Source organism: Microcebus murinus, chromosome 25 (assembly GCF_040939455.1).
Source record: "Microcebus murinus isolate Inina chromosome 25, M.murinus_Inina_mat1.0, whole genome shotgun sequence".
NCBI lineage: Eukaryota > Metazoa > Chordata > Mammalia > Primates > Cheirogaleidae > Microcebus > Microcebus murinus.
In genome coordinates, this window is record NC_134128.1 from 13,809,995 (window position 1) to 13,834,097 (window position 24,103).

General features: G+C 43.7%; 2 protein-coding genes across 7 annotated transcripts in view; both read right to left on the bottom strand.

The window, feature by feature from the left end:
* The window catches only part of OLAH (oleoyl-ACP hydrolase), a 50,270-nt gene extending 26,753 nt beyond the window's left edge, over nt 1-23,517 (bottom strand). For 2 of the 3 annotated variants that reach the window (XM_075997543.1, XM_012737991.3), the window contains exon 1: nt 23,439-23,517. The gene's annotated coding sequence lies outside the window, so the exon portion shown is untranslated. The remainder of the gene's footprint in view (nt 1-23,438) is intronic. The other variant, XM_012737992.3, reaches the window with a different exon arrangement.
* Nucleotides 8,928-23,502, bottom strand: MEIG1 (meiosis/spermiogenesis associated 1). Of its 4 annotated transcripts, none has more exons than XM_075997545.1 (3): nt 23,439-23,502; nt 12,520-12,686; nt 8,928-9,272 (listed from the first exon to the last, which is right to left on the bottom strand). In XM_075997545.1, the coding sequence occupies exons 2-3, from the start codon at nt 12,655-12,657 to the stop codon at nt 9,144-9,146; spliced, it is 267 nt and encodes an 88-aa protein (XP_075853660.1). In that variant the 5' UTR covers nt 12,658-12,686; nt 23,439-23,502; the 3' UTR covers nt 8,928-9,143. The 4 variants fall into 4 exon arrangements, with proteins under 4 accessions (XP_075853660.1, XP_012593452.1, XP_012593453.1 ...); XM_012737998.3 differs by lacking the exon at nt 23,439-23,502 and adding an exon at nt 16,865-17,367; XM_012737999.3 differs by lacking the exon at nt 23,439-23,502 and adding an exon at nt 16,615-16,855.
* Nucleotides 23,518-24,103: the final 586 nt, after the last annotated feature.

A 24,103-nucleotide genomic window follows, 5' to 3' on the forward strand; every position in this document is an offset into this window, starting at 1 on the left:
TAGAAAGAAATTAATTGGCCATCTAAAAATATATATAGAAAAAAAAATTAGCCGGGCATGGTGGCGCATGCCTGCAGTCCTAGCTATTTGGGAGGCTGAGGCAGGAGGATTGCTTGAGCCCAGGAGTTTCAGGTTGCCATGAGCTAGGCTGATGCCATGGCACTGTAGCCCGGGCAACACAGCAAGACTCTGCCTCTAAAAAGAGAGAAAGAGAGAGAGGGGGAGAGAGAGAAAGAGAGAGAGAGAGAGAGAGAGGAAGAGAGGAGAGGAGAGGAGAGGAGAGGAGAGGAGAGGAGAGGAGAGAAGAGAAGAGAAGAGAAGAGAAGAGAAGAGAAGAGAAGAGAAGAGAAGAGAAGAGAAGAGATAGTTGTAACCATAATTAAATGGAAAACAATGATGGGACTTACACATAGAGTTAATCGGCCTCCAGGCCAGGACCCTCTTGGAGGTCTAGGTGCTGTTGTCCCTTAGCTGATTTCTCCTTACAGAAAGACCCCGCTGCGGGGTGCTGGGCTAGCTTCTAGAATCGCTCAGCCCCTGGGAGGCCTTGGGTAAACCACACCCCTCTCTGGGCTTGGATTCCGTCAGCTGTCTCTCAGGACTGATGTGAGGCCGGACGAGAAGGTGGGAAAAGAGAGGGTGTAGCGGCCACAAGGCCCCGGAGGCTCGTTTGAGTTCTGACAGTCTCAGATGTAGTGGCTTTCCAAGGTGGAAAATGGTGATCCATGTGCCTGGGCTCCTCTCCTCCCCCGCAGAGCTGGCTTTGCCTCTGTCCTCTGTTGGCGTCCCAACGCATCCCCAGAGGAGAAAAGTGTGACATGCTTTTGACTGGGAAGACAAACTGGAGTGATTGGGAAGACAAACTGGAGTGACTGGGAAGACAACTCTTTGTCTTTGCATGACTCCCAGGGTTTGGAAGGCCACAGCTCGGAATATTCTGTGCTTTCTCTGGCCTATGGCTTCCTTTTCTCACCTTGCTTCTCCATGTTCCTGCAATGCCTCTCCCTCCACCACTGCCTTCTTCCCTAGCAAACTCCTGCTTCTAGGGAGTGTAATCCACAAGCCCCAGCCTTTTATTAATAACTCTCAGTGCTTCATGTTAGAAAACCAGCCCTACCCCCTGATGCTTCCTCAGGGGCTTTGATTTCGGCAAAGACCACAGTGGAGCATGACGTGGGCTCCCGTCTCCATAACTCAGTAGTCCATCATGGAGCACACCTGCAAGGTCAAAGTGCCTGGGCCACTGCCACTTCCAGCCTCAGCACACCTGAGGGAAGGGCTGGCCTTCCCTCATCATCATCTGGGTGCTCGTCAAGACCCCAGTTGGGCCTTGCCCTGGCCTTTTTGGCGTTCGTTGGTACCCTTTCTTGCCCATTGAAGACGTTCTAGCAATGTTCAACTTTGAAAGGTTGGAGTCTGCCCTTTTCTTCTAGAAGGTTCCTAGGCTTCTACAAAAATTCCCCCACCTCTTTCTCTACTAGCAGTTCTCCTGTCCACCTGGAGAGGGAAACTTTTTTGCCAAAGTTCCACCTGACCAGTCTCTCTCTTTTTCCCTCCCTCTCTTCCTCCCTACATCTCTCTCCTCACCTGCTACGGTTTGAATGTTTGTCCCCTCTAAAACCCATATTGAAATTTCATTGTCATTGTAACAGTATGAAGAGGTGGGCCCTTTAAGAAGTGATTAATCAATCCATGAGGGCTCTGCCTTCTTGGGTGGGATTAATGCCTTTACAAAAGGGCTAGTTTGCCCCCTTTTTCCTTCTCTTTTTGCCCTTCTACCTCACACCATGTAAGGATGAAGCATTCTCCTTCTCTGGAGGACAACAGCATTCCAGGCGCCATCTTGAATCACAATCCCCAAACCCGCTAGTGCCTTGATATTGGACTTCCCAGCCTCTAGAACTGTGAGCCGATAAACTTATGTTCATCGTAAATTACCCAGTCTCAGGTATTCTGTTATAGCAGCACAAACAGACTAAGATATCACTCTTCTTTCTTCCTCCTCTTCTTCTTCTTCTCTCTTCCTTTCCTTCCTCTCTCTCTGTCCCCCTTTCTCTCTCTCCATATATATACACATATATATGTTAATATAGGTAAAGGAATTTCCTAATGGTGCTATGCCTAGATTTTAAGTCATCAAAGGATTTGTTCTTTATAATCACCCATTCACTTGATTAAATATGTCCCGAAATACAAATTGATGAGCCTTAAAAATTAGGAAACCACTGATTTTTACTAATTATTCCTACTATAAAATCCATAATCAGTAGAATTGCTAAATGAGTTCACTACTGTTCTTCCTTGGTAGGTATCAGAATTAAGGAAGTTGTTTTTCATTAGAGGAAGACCTGTAGAGCCAGATTTAGTTACCACTTCCCTGAATTTAGGAACACATTGATTTTGATGCCTTCTGAGAACCACTTCAGAAGTCACCTTCTGGGCCAGAAATAGCAATACTGAGAAACTTAACGTGTCTAGCACTTTGAACAGCAAGACACAAAACTCTCTAGTGGGATGCTTTTCATTTTGCATGGTTTATTTGTGTTCTGGTGAAGAAGTTCTCACTGTAAGACACTGACAGACTGCATTGGTGCCTTCAGGACAATAAGGCCCTAGGGGCCGGGTGCGGTGGCTCACACCTGTAATCCTAGCACTCTGGTTGGCCGAGGCGGGCAGATTGCTCAAGGTCAGGAGTTAGAGACCAGCCTGAGCAAGAGTGAGACATCGTCTCTACTAAAAATAGAAAGAAATTAATTGGCCAACTAATACATATAGAAAAAATCAGCCAGGCATGGTGGCACATGCCTGTAGTCCCAGCTACTCGGGAGGCTGAGGCAGGAGGATTGCTTGAGCCCAGGAGTTTGAGGTTGCTGTAAGTTAGGCTGACGCCACGGCACTCACTCTAGCCTGGACAACAAAGTGAAACTCTGTCTCCAAAAAAAAAAAAAAAAAAAAAAAAAAGGCCCTAGGGCAGATATTCTGAGAAGCATCCAGAAATGAGTTTTCAGATAGCTCTGATGGTGGCTTTTATGAGTTTAAATGGTTTTCATCCTTTTTTATGTATTATGTGTAATAGTGAAAAGTACTTAGGTAAACCACTAAATATCATACTGTGAAAGATCTAAAACAACAAATGAAACATAATTAAAATATATTTTTCCTCAAAAGTCTATCTATGTAACTATAGTTTAGAATCAATACAAACTGCATAGTGTGGGCTTTCGAAGGTGTCTGAGTCCATGTCCTGGCTCTGTCATTTAACCAGCTCTGTGACCTGGAGCAAGTTACTTAACTGTCCATGACATTGGGTCATGGTGAAAATTTGTGAGATTCAAATATAAGGGATAATCCTTTTGGTTAGAAAGAAATACACCAATATTGTATATGGTAGTTCTATTTTTAGTTCTTTAAGAAATCGCCATTCTGTTTTCCAGAGAGGTTATGCTAATTTACATTCCCACCAATATATTTTGTTTTGGGGCATGGAACCATAGATGACTTTTAATGTTGCTGCTAGGGTTAAAGTTTAAAGTTTCTGCTTAGGTTAATTTCCTAAATGTTCTTTTACTTCATGTGTCACTTCCAAATGAAAAAAGAAGAAAGTGTTTGCTTCCTTCTCCCGCCCCAGTTCATTCTGGTAATAAATATATATAATAGGGCTTTATATAATAGGGCTCTATGAAAATTGTTTCTTTTGTTTTTGTTTTTGTTTTGACACAGAGTCTCACTCTGTTGCCCTGGCTAGAGTGCCGTGGCGTCAGCCTAGCTCACAGCAACCTCAAACTCCTGGGCTCAAGCAATCCTCCTGCCTCAGCTTCCCAAGTAGCTGGAACTACAGGCATGCACCACCATGCCCGGCTAATTTTTTCTACATATTTTTAGTTGCCCAATTCATTTCTTTCTATTTTTAGTAGAGACGCGGTCTCGCTCTTGCTCAGGCTGGTTTCGAACTCCTGACCTTGAGCGATCCTCCCGCCTGAGCCTCCCAGAGATCTCGGATTACAGGCGTGAGCCACTGCGCCCGGCCTCTATGAAAGTTTTGGTAACAGAATTCCATTTTGTGAGTAATCGGGTAGAACATATGAGTTGTTCGTTTGCCTATTTGCCCATCCACGCTAGAGCTATAGCACTAAGGGAAACAAAGATGCATATTGTGGGTTTCTGCTTCTGTGAGCTCATAGTCTGGTGGAAGGGGTAAGGACACAAACTTTTTAGAACAGAGCATGAAAGTGCTGAAATAAAAGCGCTATGAGAATGTGTCAGGGTAAGGACGCCTAACCTAGACTGAGTGAGAGCAAACAACGCGGAAAGGCTGAAGACAGGCCAAGGAGCAGAGGATGGAGGGAGTTGGCCGGGGATGGTTTCTGGAGAGAGGGGCACCCAGCCAGAGAGGAAGCCAGAGCTGTGAGAATCTGGAAGCAGCTCTGTGCGGTGGGTTTTAGGGTGGCAGAAGATTCTCAGGGAAGAAGCCCAAGGAATAGTCAAGCACCTCAGGCAGGACATCTGATGGCATTTAAGCTTCACCTTAAGCATGACAAGGAACTTCCAAAGAGTCTCATAAGCAAGTCATGTTTCAAGTTCGCACTTCAGAAAACTCACTCCGGCTGCAGTGAGGATAAAGGGCTGGAAGGGGCGAGAGGGGAGGTGGAGAAGCCATCGGGGAAGCTATGCTAAGAATCCAGAAAGGACGTGACGAGAGGGGACCAGGCTCATTTAGGGTGCTCAGTGTCACTGATCGTCAGAGAAATGCCAAATTAAAGCCACAGTGAGATATCATCATCATACCCAGTCAAGAACAGCTATGATTAAAAAAGACAACAACAACAAAAAAGAGTAGACATTGGCGAGAATAGGGAGAGAAAGGAACGCTTATATACATTGTTGGTGGGAATGTAAATCAGTATAACCTCTATGGAAAACAGAATGGAGATTTCTCAAAGAACTAAAAAGAGGACTACCATAGAATCCAGCAATCCCACTACTGGGTATCTACTCAAGAGAAAAAAAAAAAATCAACATGTCATGCCTGCACTCGTGTGTTCATTGCAGCACTTTCCACAAGAACAAAGATACAGACTCAACCTAAGTGCCCATAAACAAATGACTGGATAAAGGAAATGTGGTATATATGACGCTACTGAGCCATCCCGAAGAATGAGGTCAGGTCTTTTTCAGCAACATGGGTGGAACTGGAGATCATCATCTTAAGTGAAATAACCCAGATCCAGAAAGACAAATACCACGTGTTCTTGCTCGTGAATGGGTGAGGAACAACTCCTACCCTGTGGATAGAGATTGTGGAAGGATGGATAATGGAGCCCCGGAAGGGTGAGAAGGTGAGAGTTGGCGAATGCTGAGAAATTACTTAATGGGTGCAATGCATGTCATTCAGGCGATCACTGACTTGACCACTAACGCAATCTATGCAGGTTACAAAATTGCACAGATGCCTCATCAATGTATACAAATTAAAAAAAGAGAGAGAGAGCGAGAAAGGAAGAGATGCAGCCTGGCCTTGGGGGGCAACAGCAGAGACAGAGATTACAGAGGGATCCTCTTCAGGAAGAATCCATCAGACTTGTGGTTGGACATGGTCAAGCAGTGGCTTTCAGCATTTTTTGACTTGACCCATAGGTCAGAAAGAAATACATTCCACACATGTACTCTTTTCTACTTAATTTTTTAAAAACATGATGACTACGACTCAGTATATTGATCTTACGAGCCACTGGTACAGAGATTCTAACCTAAACCCTGACTGTTCACAAAAAATTGCCTCCAGTGCTCTGAAAAAAATGCAATGTCTGTACCTCAGCCCCAGGGGTTCCAAATAAGGTCATATTCACAGGCCCTAGGGGTTAGGATCTCAATGTATCCTTTTTGGGGGGCACAAGTTAGCCCACAACAGGTGATGTCAGGATATCCACTGGCACCATAAGCACAAAGTTTAAGACCCGGTTGCTTTGCAAGGACATAGGAAAATGCCTGTGATCTGAAAAAAACAAAGTGATACTATATAGGCTCCGAGGTCCGAATAGAAAACTGCACATATGAATTAATAAATGTTGGATTAAATGTCTACAAAGTGTAATAAATCCATTTCACAAAGTGTAATACATCCATCTCATCAAGTGTTCATTTTTGTATGTTTACAAAATTATATAATAATGCGTGGAATAGGTTTTTCTCACTTCTTAAGAATTCCCTACTGTGCAAGATATTAGGGAAAACTCAAGGGTTTCCTCTGCTCTTATACCACAACGATTAACACAGAAAACAAGATATGGGGGATTTCTCCCCACCAGCATGTAAGGAAGCAATTTTTTTGCAGCAGACACCAGCTCGGTGTGCTCTAATTCAACTTCGACACAATCTATCTGGAGATAACGTCTGATCCTGTGGGAGGAGAGCCAGTCCCCATGACTGTCCCTACCCCTCCCCACCTTCCGACACTAGTTGCCAGTCTGGGCCTCTAGAACTTCTGATCAGCGACTTCAAGTTGGGATTCCCACGACCCCCTCGCTTTGGGTTTGGTTAATTTGCTGGAGCAGCTCACAGGACTCGGGGAAACACTGACTTACCTTTATACCAGTTTATTCCTGAGGATATTTGAAGGGTCACGAGGTCTGGAAGGCTCCTGAGCACAGAAGCTACTGTCCCTGTAGAGTTGGGGTGCGCCACCCTCCCGGGCACAAGGGTGAATTCTCGGTCACCTTCCTGCAATGCATTCAGCTAGCTGGAAGCTCCCCAAACCCTATTGATTTGGGTCTTTTATGCAGACTTCTTTGGATAGGCATGATGGAAGCAGGGACAGATGTATTGAAATATGACTTCTTCCAGGGTGTGGGGCAGGACCCTCTCGGAATGAAGGCTTAACCAACCCACAGTCAGAAAGATTAAAGTTCTACCTCAAGCTGGGAGAAGCAGGGCAGCAGAAGGTCAGAATGAGAGATTTTGTTCTCTAAGACTAAATCTCCCCAACCTTATAACAAAAGATTGTGGGTTATTAGCTGAGCTAGGAATGAAAACCAACGTACACGTATATTATAACATTACACCTGAAGATTTACCAGACCATGGCCGGGCATGGTGGCTCACACCTGTAATCCTAGCTCTCTGGGAGGCCGAGGAGGGTGGATTGCTCAAGGTTAGGAGTTCGAAACCAGCCTGAGCAAGAGCGAGACCCCGTCTCTACTATAAACAGAAAGAAATTAATTGGCCAACTAACATATATAGAAAAAATTAGCCGGGCATAGTGGCGTGTACCTGTAGTCCCAGCTACTCGGGAGGCTGAGGCAGGAGGATTGCTTGAGCCCAGGAGTTTGAGGTTGCTGTGAGCTAGGCTGACACCATGCCACTCACTCTAGCCTGGGCAACAAAGTGTGACTCTGTCTCAAAAAAAAAAAAAAAAAAAAAGATTTGCCAGAACCTTGAAATCAAAATGTCAAAAATCCTTTCAAATATCTTATAACAAAAAATAATATATTTTTTTGAGAAAGTAGAGTCTGGGGACATTTTAATATTTCCATGTAATAGGAAGGAGGACTTCAAGAATAGGGGTGCCAAGGCCCAGTGGGAATAACATTGGCCTTGAACTTCCCATCTCCGACACCTATAGCTGTAATCCACACATGCAAGGCTGAGGAGCTGATATCATGTGCAAAAATCTGTTTAGCATGGATGACCGCAGCTCTTCTGAAATCCAGGACCCAAACAAATTATTTGGACTGGGACCCATTACTGTGGGAAGAGGAATTATTTGAAAATATGCAAGGCAGATTGGCAAAGGGAAAAAGTGCCTAGCGTGACGTCCAAGGAAACGGGGCTCAAGGTTTCAAGGCCCCCGTCCCAGTGGAGTGGCACAAGATGTGCTTGTTTTCTCTAGCGATGAGTTGTGACCACACACGTGAAACGGTGTCTACTGGGGAAGTTCCTTAGAGACTCAGCAGCCAGGGATTTTTTGCAGGGGGCTGGTCACATAAGCACCCTCTCGCCTAACATCTGCCAAAATTCCAGGATCCCAGGAGAACGGCACAAATTGTATTGTTTTATAAATACTTTTGACACAGTGGGTCACTCTTAACAAGAATGGTGAGAATGCCCCAGAAATCTAAGTCCCCAGAGGCCAGCCGGGGGCCTGCTTTGCCGGTGGGTCATTCTAAGGACAGTGGTCTCAGCCTTGCAATGTTGACTGTTTCCCGTATACTCTCCTTTACCCTCCTGTGTCTGCTTCTGCCACTTGAAAAGCAATAAAACTACCTCCTGCATTTTTACAAGACTGTATCTATTGTCACCGCTCTAATTTAACTGAATGGCAGAGCTGATATTCCCTACCTGATGCTGCCAATAAAAATTCAATGGTGGTTGTTTTAAATATATCAGAAAATGCATTTCCTTCTATAGGTCCTTTCTGACCCTTACATTTCCTGCACATAATTAATCTCAGTATTTGATCCTATAAAAACTGAACTTTGCCAGGTGCGGTGGCTCACGCCTGTAATCCTAGCACTTTGGGAGGCCAAGCGGGTAGACGGCTCAATGTCAGGAGTTCAAAAGCAGCCTGAGCAAGAGCGAGACCCCATATCTACTAAAAATAGAAAGAAATTAATTGGCCAACTAAAAATATATAGAAAAAAATAGCCAGGCATGGTGGCACATGCCTGTAGTCCCAGCTACTTGGGAGGCTGAGGCAGGAGGATCGCTTGAGTCCAGGAGTTGGAGGTTGCTGTGAGCTAGGCAGATGCCACAGCACTCTAGCCCAGGCAACAGAGTAAGACTCTGTCTCAAAAAAAAAAAAAAAAAGAAAGAAAGAAAATAAAATACAGCAGTAGGCGAACCACTGGCTACTAATGGTTTCAAAAGAGGCTATGGTTGCCCCCACGCTTAATGGTTATTCTACCACAATTAAAATGGTCAGAAAGAGCAGGACCAAGAAAGGTACAACTTTAATGTATCTGCAGCCATATGTTAGAACAGGACAAGATGAGTAGTAGATACTAAGTTTCATGGTCTTCATGCTATAAAACATTAAATTGAAGACTGCACTTTGTGAATTACTTTGTAAAATGACAAACATTTACATGATATAGAAAGAAACAATGAATTCTTAAAATATAATGGACAAGTGATACAAAGAAGCAAGCCTAGTAAGCATAAATTTTCACTTTGTGGACTTCCTTGTCATCACATTCTCTCTGTTTGTTGTAGTAATAGAAAGTATTGTCCCTTCTCTGAAGTTTCTTCACATATCCTGTCTCTGGCCAACGATCTACCTGCACATCAAAAACCAGATACAGATATTGTAATGCCGGTTCTACTTTGATCTCATATTTTACTATCAAATACTTAAAAGTACAGTTCACACCACAGTTTTTTTTAAATGCTTGAGCTCTTAGAGTATGACACACACACAAAACGTATCTTGAAGTTGCATCCTTACACAGCAGAAAAACTAATTCAGTGCTTTTCCTTAGAGCCCAGTTTCTAGATCTAAATTTCTACCCTGCGGACAAGATAGAGAAAACAGTAAAAATAACTTAACCTTCATTCTTTTCATGTTTATAAATAATTTCAAACATTATAACTTCTAAAAAAAAATATGACTAGGCCTGGGCCTCATTCTGAAGGCTCTGCCTGCTGGTTGTTGATACTACAGTAATTGCAGGAAATAATTAGACTTGAGAAGTATCTCAAGGCATTTCCTTCTGCCTAAATTTCAAGTTCACCTTAAAGTTCAATTTGTAACAGGAATTTGAGGTCACGAAAATAGCTCTCAACAATCTTGTCCTACTACTTTCACCTTTTTATGTGCCATGTTGGCTTGTTTATCATTAGGCTTGACCTACTTTGGACACTTGCCTCTCTCCTTCCTCTCCAAATTCAGTGTCATGCCTTCTTGATCAGGTGAACTCATTTTTGTTGTTGTTAAATATGTTCCTTCTGGATTTTGTGAGATGCACTTTATCATTATCCAGGTTTTAGAAAAATCAGATCCTGTCCTTCAATACCTTCTATACAGGCAGTTCTGCACTTTTGATATTCCTCACTTACAAATCTCAGCTTTCGATAGGGAGAAAAGATGAATATATCATCTGGGTCTCCCTGTCTTTTATTTTCTAATGCATTTCCTTTTTTCCATTGTCTCGTTTATTTATGGATTAGTAAAAACAGGTGCGCAGCCTATCTGATAAACCTTGGCAGGCCCTTTGCCATATACGTTACAGAAAATAAGCAGCCCCTTCTATCACTAATGTCCTGCCTGCCTGTGTGGCCTTCATGACCCTCAAGGAGATGTTCTCAAGGCTCCATTATAGCCCTTGGAGCCATGAGGTCTTTTATTTAATAGGGTCCTGAGAACCATCTCAGTGAAGAAACAGTACAATCGCTGCCTCCTCAGGACATCTGGAGCTACTTTTTATGAGATGATCCTTCAATCAGCTAGACAGGTCCTGTACTTAGTGACTTCTGGATATTTGTCCTTTTCATACCCCTTACCATCTCTGAATGTTTTCTTCTTCTTCGCTTTTTTTTTTTTTTTTTGAGACAGAGTCTCACTTTGTTGCCCAGGCTAGAGTGAGTGCCGTGGCGTCAGCCTAGCTCACAGCAACCTCAAACTCCTGGGCTCGAGTGATCCTTCTGCCTCAGCCTCCCGAGTAGCTGGGACTACAGGCATGCGCCACCATGCCCAGCTAATTTTTTATATATATATCAGTTGGCCAATTAATTTCTTTCTATTTATAGTAGAGACAGGGTCTCGCTCAGGCTGGTTTTGAACTCCTGACCTTGAGCAATCCGCCTGCCTCGGCCTCCCAAGAGCTAGGATTACAGGCGTGAGCCACAGCGCCGGGCCTCTTCTTCGCTTTTAATTTGATCATTCCCATTTGATCTAGGAAACCTTCATGCCTAAGGTGAAATGGAATGATAACAATCTTCAAGTCCAATTACCTGCTCCTTAGGCAGGGAGGTCAGCAAGTACTAATAGCACCATAAACATGTGTGCTTCTTAAAGAAAAAAGAACTTTGCTCAAACCCTCAGGCCACTGCACACTGGTGGAGACGTCCCAACCAAAGCAAGACTTCAGTTACTGTCTTATCCACCCTGGAAGGGCCCCTGGCAAGTGCCACTGGGGCAATGAAGCCTTTTCTGGGCAATGTCCCCAGAAGGAAGTGATTTTGTTTTCCTTTAAGTTCCTGTGCTGCTTTTACTTAAGGCACATATACTTTGTCTTGCATATGGTTTTATTATTCTTGTTACTTTTCTTCAACTCCAAGATAATGAGGTTACTAGAACTGTCGTTCATGGAACACTTACTGCTCGTTCACTCAACAAATTAGTATTGAGTGTTCCAATGCCAGGCACTTCAAGCACATGAGTTCATTTCATTCCTGTGACAGTTTTCTGAAGCAGGCACTGCCACCACTATTTTCCAGTTGAGGCAATGGAGGCTCAGTGAAGTTAAGAGCCTTGTTCAGGATCCCCCAGCTGTTGAGAGGTAGAGCCAGGATGCAAACCCTGAACTGACCAACTCCAAGGCCTGTCCTCTTCCCACTGGCTTACGGGGTTTTTTGGGGTCAGGTCCTCTCTCACCTCTACTTTTGGCTCCTAAAGCACTTGCTATAGAAATTTGCACATGGTAGGTATCCAATAAACATATACTGAGTTGAAACGGAAACTTCTTTATAATTGCCAAGTCATAAAATAAATAGAGCCATTCTTTCTTCCATTACACACAGACACACACACACACACACACACACACACACACACACGCACACGCATGCATGCACGCTTCTCAGTTGCTTTTTGGGACTTCCCATTTAAGGATGTACTTTGTGTTCTCTTAAATCTGGTTTTGCCTCAATAACATCATTGGGCGTGAGGGTGTAGGGGCAAGAGAGAAAAGAACACACAGTGTGTTGTGTTTCACACTGCCTAAGATGATTCTGGGCCTTGTATATCTTTAAGGGCATGGCAATTTCAAGGCAAGGTATGAAGCTTATTTTTGAATAGCATCAAATGATAATTATTATGTAGTCTCTATTTAAAAGGCACAGATGGTAGAGTCATGAAAACTATGTCTCTATTATCTCAGGAAAGCCAGAAATGTACAACCAAAGTCAGGAGTTGTTCTCTAACACTTTTTTTTTGTCACATATAATCTCCATAAAAACATATTATTTAACCCCTTTAATTCATGGTTAAAAGAGGTTAACCATGAATTTATTTTTTGTATATATAAATTATATATATAACTTCCCATAATGGAGGGAAATTATAGTTACACAAAAACCAAATATCTGATAATAGAATTGTCTGAATGAGGGTAAAAGATTGTGCTTTGTAATCTACCATAAAAGATTCATTTAGCAGAGCACAGTGGCTCAATAAAAGTTAGAAAATTCCGAATGTCCCCAGCTGAGGGATCACCTCTCCCCCCAAGTCTGCCTAGAAAATCACTATTCTGGGCCTTGGTCGCCTTATCAATACCATGAGGGAGTTTGTACAGGAATAAATCTTACCATAGATACTTGTTTCACTTGTTTATATTCAATTTCATCCCGATATCCTGCTTGTTGAAATCTGTACAGATTTTCTATCTCTTCTGACCATTTTTTGGCACGACTTATTGATTTTGGTTTCACATCAGAACTAGCCATGGCTACAGAGGCCTTATTACCAACAATTTCTGAAAGATGTTAAAACAACATTAATAGGTATCATAATGACAATTTTGAAAGTTCCTTTATGAATGAACAAAACTAACACTTAAAAGTTACACATAGAGTTGAGAATCCTATTAAACATATTTAGTTTATAACATTCAGTTCCTAGACTGAGAAGGATTCATGCTTTATTCTAGGGGGAAAACTCTAAAACAACTACTACAACAACAAAAAACCCTTGAAAGATACATGGAGAACTGTTTATATCTTTATCAAATAAAACTGCATTCGGAGTGATATCCTAAATGCTGTATACAAATTCTGGTGTTCCAGGCAATGGTTTGCACATTTCTGAAAACATACTCTTATTTGTAACTGCTTAGTAGATTGTTAAAATATCCCACCACCATTCCATTTAATTATATTCAAAATTGGCTCTTTTTTTTTTTTTCTTAAAAAAGGAATTTACGAGGCCGGGCGCTGTGGCTCACGCCTGTAATCCTAGCTCTTGGGAGGCCGAGGCGGGCGGATTGCTCAAGGTCAGGAGTTCCAAACCAGCCTGAGCAAGAGCGAGACCCCGTCTCTACTATAAATAGAAAGAAATTAATTGGCCAACTGATATATATATAAAAAAATTAGCCGGGCATGGTGGCGCATGCCTGTAGTCCCAGCTACCCGGGAGGCTGAGGCAGAAGGATCACTCGAGCCCAGGAGTTTGAGGTTGCTGTGAGCTAGGCTGACGCCACGGCACTCACTCTAGCCTGGGCAACAAAGTGAGACTCTGTCTCAAAAAAAAAAAAAAAAAAAAAAAGGAATTTACGATCAGTCTTATCTTCTTCCCTTCTTTGTTGCTGGGAAGCAATGGTCTCTCCTTTTTCTTAATTGCTTGGAAACATCCCAATCACTGCAATTCATTTACTCAGGTCACACAATCCCAGTGTGATAAGACAGACTGACACAAAGTTCATGTAAGCTGTAATGGCTGTCATGAGGCCGAGATCATTGATTTTGAAACAGTATAGAAGGGTGACTGATGGTCTTGGAAATTCACATATTCAACCTGAGTTCATATAACTGTCTATTCACCAAAATTCTTTTTTCTTTTGCTTTCTTTTTTTTGAGACAGAGTCTTGCTCTCTTACCTGAGCTAGAGTGCCATGATGTCAGCCTAGCTCACAGCAACCTCAAACTCCTGGGCTCAAGCAATCCTTCTGCCTCAACCTCCTGAGTAGCTGGGACTACAGGCATGTGCCACCATGCCCAGCTAATTTTTTCTACATAGATTTTTAGTTGTCTGGCTAATTTCTTTCTATTTTTTAGTAGAGACAGGGTCTCACTCTTGCTTAGGGTGGTCTCAAATTCCTGAGCTAAAACGATCCTCCCGCCTCAGCCTCCCAGAGTGCTAGAATTATAGGCGTGAGCCACTACGCCTGGCCAATTCACCAAAGTTCTGTGGCCACTTTTTCAAAGTCATAATTTTGTGCTTGTTTTTGCAACCACTTCTTATTTATTACCAAAATATATCCAGTCATTTAATGGAATAAAGTGCCTAGAATTGTCACCATGATTCCTTGATCTGCTCTTCCATTAAAATATTTCTAATGGATGAAATATGTTAAAGTCAGATCCTGTAAATGAATTAAGAGTCTTTGAATTTTTTCAATCACAATGACAAATGCTTGTACGTTAACTAGGTCAAGAAATACACCGAAGTACAAAAAGGAAACGCCCAAATAATTGTCAAATCAGTTAGAAATATCCATCCTTCACTTTGAGTGAACATCATCCTAAACACATGATGAATTAAGATAGACGTTAAAAGTTTTATAAAAAGGAGTCATATAGCAAATGCTTTTACAAGAGTAATAAATTTAGCTTTATCTGGATTTAACAGGAATAAAAATAGGACATGGAAAGAAAATTGACATACTTGCTGAATTTCAGATGAATGTTTCTTCAATATGAAAGATGTAGCCTAAAATTTACCTCAGTGGTTAATAGAAAACAATAATGAAGACAGTTGGGGAAGCCAAGGGTCTTTGTTTTAACTCTATGTTATCAATCTGACACACACGTGTACTGATTGACTCTTTTCTATGAAAAATAAGAAAAATGGTCTAATGTTCCTTCTATTTCCTCTAGATTTTTAAAAAATTATTCAATATTCTAAAGATTATAGTATTTATATTCTATTCTGAAACCATAATCCCCCCAAGTTGTTTGGACTCAGCTCCAGATTTAAATGAATTTAAATGAAGTCACCTGAGTCACATAGTTCTTACCCTGATGAGAGGAGCTACTACTTGACCAAAAATACCCATCATGCCTTAGTGAAATCCTTATCTTTTAATTCCATTCATTGTAATAGGAAGTTCACTACTTCACTCATGCACAATATACTAGTGATATACTAGCTATGACCAACAAGTAAGTTGAGTATATATGGTACAGCAAAAAATATGCTGTATTCAGTTGGACTTCTGGGAAAATGACTATTTTTCTCAGAAGAAATAGACATCTTCTCGTTATTATCAGGCATTTCAAAATTTTGTTTTCCCAAAATATTTAAAGGTAACATGAATGTAATTTTCACCATAACAGCAACCCTAGTGGCTACTAGAGCTAGTTGTGGTGTAAATTCCATTTTTTGGTCTTTCTTACTTTCAGTTTATTAAAAACACAAAATGAAACTAAAATTTGGGAAGATCAACTTATAATTCCTTGATTAAATGTTTCAGTGATTCTAGGAAATTCGGTGGCAGTACTAATTCTGCCAGTAACCTTCAGCACTTTCAAACTGAGGGGTTTCTTTAAACATTGTAGAAAAAAAAAAGGAATTGATAAAAAAATAAATTTGATCTCTGTAATACCGAGTTGTATCTTCACAAACAAGAAATGGCAGTGCCTGAGTTTCTAGTCTGCAAAAACTGAATTTTATTAAACACTTAATTATTAAGAGTTTAGATGGGAACATATGGTCCCTGACTTACAATGGTTCCACTTAAGATTTTTCAACTTGACCAAGGTGTTAAAGTGATACTGCATTCAGTAGATACTGCACTTTGAGTACCCATATAACCTATTTTGTTTGTCACTTTCAGTGCAGTATTCACTATTACATTAGATATTCAACACTGCATTATAAAATAGGCTTTGTGTTAGATGCTGTGCCCAACAGTAGGCTAATGTAAGTGTTCTGAGCACGTTCAAGGTAGGTTGGGCTATGCTAAGCGGTTCTGTAGGTTGTTAAATGCATTTTCATCTTAGTATTTTCAACTTACCACGGATTTATTGGGACAGAACCCCATCCTAAGTACAGGCTTGTCTGTATTTTAACCCCACCAATCTCAAATCCTTGACAATCTAAAGATATCACTAAAAAGCCTTTGATGTAGCCAGCCACCCCAAATTCCCTTCTATGCAAAACGTTTTCACCTCAGTTGGCTCCTTACTTTTAGTGCCATTAAAACCCCCACAGCATTCGTCTCCGTCATCTTCCATGTCTTTCCCCATTGTATTATTACTATTTCTGTTCCTAAGAAGCAGTAGGATCTGGTGGAGGAGCCCTGTTAACTAGCACATAACCGGGGCCAACACCAGGAACATTCTTGGGCCTGTTACCTGCACTCTAAAAGGTGAAGCATTAGACGGTTTCTAAAGTCCCTTAACTCCCCATCCCCAACTTGCTGGGTGTTCAGTGGAAACAAAAAGCGGTTGCCCAAACACGCCTTGGTGGGTCCAGGTGTGCTAATCTGCATTTGTGCGGCACAAACACACGCCTTTGCCGTCGCCGACTGCTAACATGCCTCGAATTTTCTTTCCGCGTGAAATCGCCAAACGTGTTTTTGATGTGAAACCTGCCCAGAGAAGGCTGGGATGGGAAAAGTACAGTATTCTAAGAACTAGGGATCAAATGAGTGAGCCCTCAGAGTCGCGGCCCCTAAAGCTCACCGGGGCGCGGGGCAGCCCGGGAACTTCTGGGAGAATCAGAATCCGAAACTCAAGAGGGGCCACAGAAAGCCCCTCAGTCCTGGAAATGAGGGAGGAAACGTGAAAACTCAGAGGTATGCAGGGCGGATCTCTGCAGGCCCTGCAGGGACGGCGGGGCGGAAGAGGCGGAGCCCGCGCTTCCGGGGCGGGGCCCAGGCGGGCGCAGGGGCGGGACGGGGAGGTCCCGGCCCTCAGCGGCGCATCCACCCACCGCTGGGTTCGTCTGTCGGTGGTTATCCTCGCTCGGCCGAGCAGGAGAGGTCGGGGGCCCCCCGCCCGGAAGCGCGCAGGGAGACGCGGCGAGGCTTGTGTTCAACACTCGAGATCCGTGGGGCGAGAGAGAAGCCAACTGTCGCGGCCTCTGTGACCTTCGCGTCTCCTAGCAACGCGGCGGCGCGGCTCACTCCGGCCCCGCCCAGCTCGGGCAGGCTCCGCCTCCAGGAGGGCCGTTGTGCGCATGCGCGAGGGTTTGAGCCGTTGGCAAGCATAATTTCTGAAGCCAGAGAGGACCCCAGGCCGGAACTTTGGGACGGGTTACCAGTAGTAAAGTGGGAAATGATTATTTGCTGTTTCTTGAATCCCAGACCAAATTCCCTAAGAAAGTGGAATGGAGAACGGAGACTACTGGTGTTTCTAGTTCCTAATAGATCTCTTCTGTCTGTCCATTTTGTAGGAATTAAATAAACTGTAGGCTGACAGTAACCCTAAATATAAATATCTGTAGCTTTAATTATTGTTCTAACATTACCTTCATTATTATATTAGAAGTAAGCAGCCACTTTGGTGAAAAGTGACCAAATTCAAGGTACACATTTTGAACGGAGAGCCATCAGGATTTGCTAATAAATTGGAGAGTGAGAGACAGTGACATGCCGGAGCCAACTCATTAGAGCTTGAGAGAATCAATAGTTAAACTTTTAGGAATTTTTTCTGAGCCCGTTGTTAAACAAACACAAGCCACATTACAAATTAAATTATAGAAAGTTTTAATTAAAAGTCATATTAAAACATTTTTAGAAATAAATACTAAAAACTAAAATAAAAACTCTTTACTTACAACTTGTCAATTTATTTCCCCAGCTGGGATCTTTCTCTCTGAAGGTTAGACTTGTATTTTATTTTTTAAGAGACAGAGTCTCACTTTGTTGCCCAGGCTAGAGTGAGTGCCGTGGCGTCAGCCTAGCTCACAGCAACCTCAAACTCCTGGGCTCAAGCGATCCTCCTGCCTCAGCCTCCCAAGTAGCTGGGACTACAGGCATACACCACCATGCCCAGCTAATTTTTTATATGTATATTTTTAGTTGGTCAATTAATTTCTATTTTTAGTAGAGACGGGTCTCGGCTGGTTTCGAACTCCTGACCTCGAGCGATCCGCCCGCCTCGGCCTCCCAGAGTGCTAGGATTACAGGCGTGAGCCACCAGGCCCGGCCAAGGTTAGACTTGTATATATCCAGCATATACTCAACTTGATTGTCCCAAATGACCTTCTCAAACACTTTCCTGCTCCTTCCCCAAGTCAAGGAGGATTTCTCTAGGGACTCAGAATCCAGAAAATTGGACTTTTTAGGAAAAACTTATTTTTATCTTAAGCATGCCAGAAAGCTAGTAAGTGATTGTGTGTTTCTCTTTGCTCTGGCTTCGAGAAGAACCGAATGCATGGCCTGCCTCTCCCAAGAGTAAACGTGTGCATGTCTCTGGGCTATGCTGACTTATCTCCACTGTTTTCCATCCCGTCTTTCCTTTTGTCCTGATTATCTATTTCTCTTCATTTGTTTATCCTATATCCATTGTGGAAAGAAGAGGAGGTGACAAGTGAGCAAATAAGAATAAGAACAATCATGTCCTGCCCTTCCTGGAACCCAAATTTTGAGACTCTCTATATTCAGACTCACAAACTTCTGGTGTTAGGTCTTCATAATCTCACCCCAGTGATAATTCCCCTCTATTCTAAGTCAAACCATCTTTCACCAAATCATAGGTCTTACCACTAGTATACTAGCAGAATATTTTACTGGAATTAGTGATTATGGTGTCTTTTATTTTTACTTTTTTGAGACAAAGTCTCACTCTGTCACCCAGGCTAGAGTGCAGTGCTGTCATCATAGCTCGCTGCAACCTCAAGCTTCCTGCATCAGCCTCCCGAGTATCTGGGACTACAGGCATGTGCTTCCACATCCGGCTAATTGTTCTATTTTATTTTGTAGAGACGGGGTCTGGCTCTTGCTCAGGCTGGTCTCGAACTCCTGGCCTCAAGTGATCCTCCTGCCTCAGCCCCCACAAAGAGCTGGGATTTCGCCTGGCTGACTGTGGTGTCTACACCTCTCCACCCCACTGCCCCACCTCCACAAAAGGTAAATAATAAAGTGTTCCTGGTTATTTGTGGTAGGTCAGAATAAATGCCATTGTGGTGACTTGGGAAACCTTAATACAGTACTTTAACCAATGTTTTCATAAACTTAACTTTGGTGGTTAAAAAAATTCTAGACCTTTCTTGTGCAGTGCAGTGGTATCCTAATCAAATCCCATCTACTATTGAGGCTGAAACGGGAGGTTCCCTTTAAGCCCAAGGGTTGGATACCAGCTTGAGCAACATAACTAGACTCCATTTCAAAAAAAGAAAAGAAAAAAGAACAAAAAATCAAATCCTTTCTCCCACCATTCATTTTCTTTCTTATATACACCCCTCTAACTTCCTAAAATTATAGCTCAAAATGTCAGAGGGAGAGGCTAACAGCTAAGATATTGTTGGGATCCTCGTTTGCCCAAAGATCACAGATGTGAGCTGTGATCATCATGGGACCGTCAGAGACGGCTATGCACTCACTTTGTAGACTCTATAAATGGAAGAGGTGTCACCAGCATAAAGGTTCTTGCTAACATCCCAGAAAGGAATTTCAGGATTTCAAGTAATACTGGCAACTTTATTGAATGAAAGAGACAGGATTAGGAAAGGCTTGTGCAGACGTGAAAGTATGCTTTCTAGAAAGGAAGTGGGCAGGCTCAGACTGAATCCCAAGGGGTTGCTGTTCTTATCTGTTGAGGTCAAAGATGGCTGGGCTGCTAGCGTTTACTGTGTTCTCCTCCTATACAGTGGCGGAAAGGTCATTTTGTACTTGTGCAAAGCTGGAAAACCAATGGCTCTTTTTTTCTCCTCAAATCCATTCAAGGGCTGGTTGCTCCAGCTACTTGGCTAACTTTTTTTTTTTTTTTTTTTTGAGACAGAGTCTCACTCTCTTGCCTGGGTTAGAGTGCTGTTACATCAGCCTAGCTCACAGCAACCTCAAACTCTTGGGGTCAAGTGATCCTCCTGCCTCAGCCTCCCAGGTAGCTGAGACTACAGGCACACACCACCATGCCTGGCTAATTTTTTCTGTTTTTAGTTGTTTGGCTAATTTCTTTCCATTTATAGTAGAGATAGGGTCTCGCTCTTGCTCAGGCTGGTACTTGGCTAACTTTTGTTTGTTCCTTACAAGCCCATACCTGCCTGATGAGCATTCCAGAGCATTCCTACTCTGACATTCCCCCCTCAGGAGATCTGTGCCCTGGATATCTTACAAGGGTGTATGGATGGAGGTCTTGTTTTCTGTAACAGTTTCAAGCTGGCAGAGAGTGTCCTAGTCATAGGCCCAGGAGTTCTTGGTCTATGTCAAGGGAGTTGGAGGGAAAATGAAGCACTATAGGGCAAAGACAGTTTGATCCCCAGTTTAATCCACAGTTTGGTGAAACTGACCCCTGCCATCCATGATGTCCTAAATATCTGTCAGGACATAGATTCCAAGTGAGCAGGAATTTGAGATCAGAAAGGGGCCACTGCAGAGGATGAAGGGCAGTTAAACACAATTTGTTTATTGTTACAGATTGAGAATAGACTGCACTGAATCATATAAAGGCTTGGTGATAAGTCCACACCTGGGTAACCAAATCTGGCAAAACTCTGCCATGTCCAAATGTCCTAAGTTGCTGCTTTTTCTGTGGTGGTCTATGTGTAAGAGGGCTTCCTCCGCTGGCCTGGATTCTAGATGTGGCCTAGATAGGTTACTGTCTGCTGTGAAACCTGGGCCTTGGCAGGAGAGAGTTTATACCCTGTTTCTCTCCAGAAATTCAAAACTTGCATGGTGTTTCTATTTGAGTCTTCTAAGGTTGGGCTGCACAGGAGTCTATATCCACATATTGTAAGAGGGCTCTGGTGGTTTAAAATGAGCTTTCATAAATCTTTGGCAACTATATTGCCGAAAATGCGTGGGCTATATCTACAGCCATGTGGCAATACTGTCCCTGTGTAGTGTCATGCAGAGGGCAAAAGAGTTCTTCTGAAAGTTTATCTGGCAACGTTGGGTAACCTGGCAGTGGGCTGGTAAGCTGGGGAAATGTCAGAGGAGTCTCCAAGTTAGGTTTAGGGGCCACTGCAGTTCGGTGGGTCTCAGAATACAAAACTAAAGCTGGGGGGGGGGGAGGGGGCGTTAGAGGTGGTGAGCTCCGCCCACCAGGTTGACATTTCTCAAGGCAAGAACTGCACTTATCAAAGCCCTCTGAGTGCCATAAAGTCTTGGATGTGTGGGACTTCAGTCCACTTGCTTTCCTATCTACAAAAGAAGATCTATCTGAAGGACCGTATTAACCCTTTGCACTCGGATGTTGAGTGTGACTCGACACAGTTAGCAAAAATTATAGAGATTAAAATTACTCTTTTTTTTTTTTTTTTTTTTGAGACAGAGTCTCGCTTTGTTGCCCAGGCTAGAGTGAGTGCCGTGGCGTCAGCCTAGCTCACAGCAAGCAACCTCAAACTCCTGGGCTGGAGTGATCCTTCTGCCTCAGCCTCCCGGGTAGCTGGGACTACAGGCATGCGCCACCATGCCCGGCTAATTTTTTATATATATATATCAGTTGGCCAATTAATTTCTTTCTATTTATAGTAAAGACGGGGTCTCGCTCTTGCTCAGGCTGGTTTTGAACTCCTGACCTTGAGCAATCCGCCCGCCTCGGCCTCCCAAGAGCTAGGATTACAGGCGTGAGCCACAGCGCCCGGCCTAAAATTACTCTTTGAATGTATCAATAATTTGAAATGTAAAAAAATCCAAATAAATAAGTTTGCATGAAAAGAAACTCCAGTTTTTTATTCTACTGCTGCGCTTTGTAAAATCGGAGTATTTAAAAAATTAAATCCCGAGTAGAATAAAGGAATTGAGAAAAAAGCAAGCGAGTGCAAAGGGTTAACCCTTTGTACTCGGATGTCGAGTATGGATAATGTCGAGTGGATAATGAGAAGCGAGTGCAAAGGGTTAAAGTTCAAGCTGCCATTTATTGGCCAGACCTCCTCATCACCTAACATATTGGGACCGGACAGCATTACACAGAGACACAAGTTTCTTCTTCTTTATTCTGTCTAATTTGAAAAGAGTCCCAATTCCAGAGAATACAGATGAGAGTGGTTGGGGACGAAGAGAGTATTACCCAGATTTTCTTGGTTCCAAGGCCAAAATCTGGAAATGGCACAGGGACTTCTAACCTCTGTGAAATATTACCTTGTGAGGAAAAAGTGGAGGGCACAGGTGTCCCGGACATCTCCCTGCCTGTCCTGCAGAGTCTGGGCATTCCGGATTCTCGCCCTGGCAGTTACAGCCCCAGGGGAGGTTCACAACCCTGCCCTGCGTTCTGTGAACCTGGGGGTGAGAAGTTGTCCAGGGAATTTTGTTCACAAGGGCCTTTGACTCCTGTGATGTAAAGAGATATGGGCCATGTCCAATGATCAGTGGTCCAGTGCTGGGATGTATGGTTCTAAAGCTGGTGTCTCCCAGGTTTGGAGACCTCCTGAGATCCCACCCTTCTCTGTTCCAGATTTAATGAAGTGCTTTTAGCCCTGACACCAAGGTTACAGTGCATGGGGCTTTTCGTGCCTGGAAGGCTTTTCTCCTCTTTCAGTGTAAAGTTGGCTTGAATCAGGTTTTGCCTCCAAATGCTTAATTCCTAGGAGGAGTCTCATGTCCTAGAGCACTTCCACTGTATGCCAGACTAAACAGCATCAAAGTCCAAGCTCCTGTTCCCCGACATTGCCACATCTCTGCTGGTAATTCCTCCCCCGAAATGGACAAACACAACCACCAGAAAGCCGATACAAGAGCAAGCCTGCCTAGCAAAGTGACTGATTAAATCACAAACATTTTTTCCCCCACACTTAATAAAGCACGTTTTTTTGCTTCTAAAACAGCTGTATTTGAGATCCTTAAAAGAGGAAGAATAGAGACGATTCACCTGCTAATTCTTGAGCAAAATCAAGACTCATTTTTGAGATAAAGGAAATCTGAGCAAAAAAGACAGACTGAATGAGACCCTGGTAAGCCTACACTTCACACTGATGCCTTGATCACAATCCCAGCCTCAGCCCAGGGCCTGGGATTCAGACAGACCCGGCTCAGCTCCAAGCTGAGCTACGTGGCTACACAGCTCGAGCACAGCTCATGGGACACGATCACAATAATCTTTATGTATAAATAAGCACTTTGAAATAAGAGTGGAATCTAGCAGCTGAGACTACGCACAGGGTAGCCATAGAGAGTGAACCACGGGCTCCTGCGTGGGGAAGTCCCCTGCCAGCTCCCTAGGCTGGTGTCACCCAGTGTCTGGCATCCGCTTGCATCTACACGGCCTGAGGAGTGACCCTCTGCCACCCCGGTTAGGGGGAGCCGCGGTCGGCCAGATGCAGCAGCTTATGCACCTGTGACTCACCGGAAAGCAAAAGAAGAAAAATCCTCCGATCCAGTCTCCAGGGTGAGGACAGCAATACTCACCAGAAATCACTCGGGATGGAACAGTCTCCGGCCTGGCTCGCCATGAAGATGTCACCGGCGTAAAGGCTCTCGCTAAAGTCGCAGAAAGGAATTTCAGGACGCGCACACACCCGAGCTACAGCGGCAGTTTATTGAGTGAAAGCGGCCAGGGTTAGCAAAGGCTTGTGCAGAAGCGAAAGGTGGAAAAGAGCGACCACCCCGACACCCAAGCGGCTGCTGTCCCAAGGCGGCTGGACGGCCAGTGTCGTTCTGTTCCCACTCCCACGTAACGGAGGGGAGGCCACTTGGTACCAGGGCACCCCGGGGAGGTCAGTGGCTCTCTCCTTCTCAAGCCTGTCTGTTCAGGGGCGGTTTGTTCCAGCCGGTGGGCTAGCCTTTCCGGTTCCTCCTCCCTTGCAGACACCGAAGTGACTACCTACTCTAACCTAGAGAGCTAACAGTTACTGCATCTACCACGAGTCGGATACGTTTTCTCATGCGACCCTCCGGGTCACCCCGAACCGTGGGGAAGAGAAGGGAAAGGGCCCGAGCTCCCAGGCGGCAGCAGACAAGGAAGGAGGAAGCGCAGAATGACCGCAAACAAAGCGCGCCCGGCAGCCCACTCGCCTCCTTGGGTGGGAACTGCCTTTGGTGTTTGTTTCCCTTCGCGCAACTCTAACTGCACC

What these genes read in the sequence shown, in the direction of transcription:
- MEIG1 (XM_075997545.1), bottom strand. Translation starts at nt 12,657, where the DNA reads ATGGCTAGTTCTGATGTGAAACCAAAATCAATAAGTCGTGCCAAAAAA. An exon ending in AAGTGAAACAAGTATCTATG is followed by an intron (nt 9,273 to 12,519) that starts GTAAGATTTATT and finishes TTTGATGTGCAG; the next exon opens with GTAGATCGTTGGCCAGAGAC.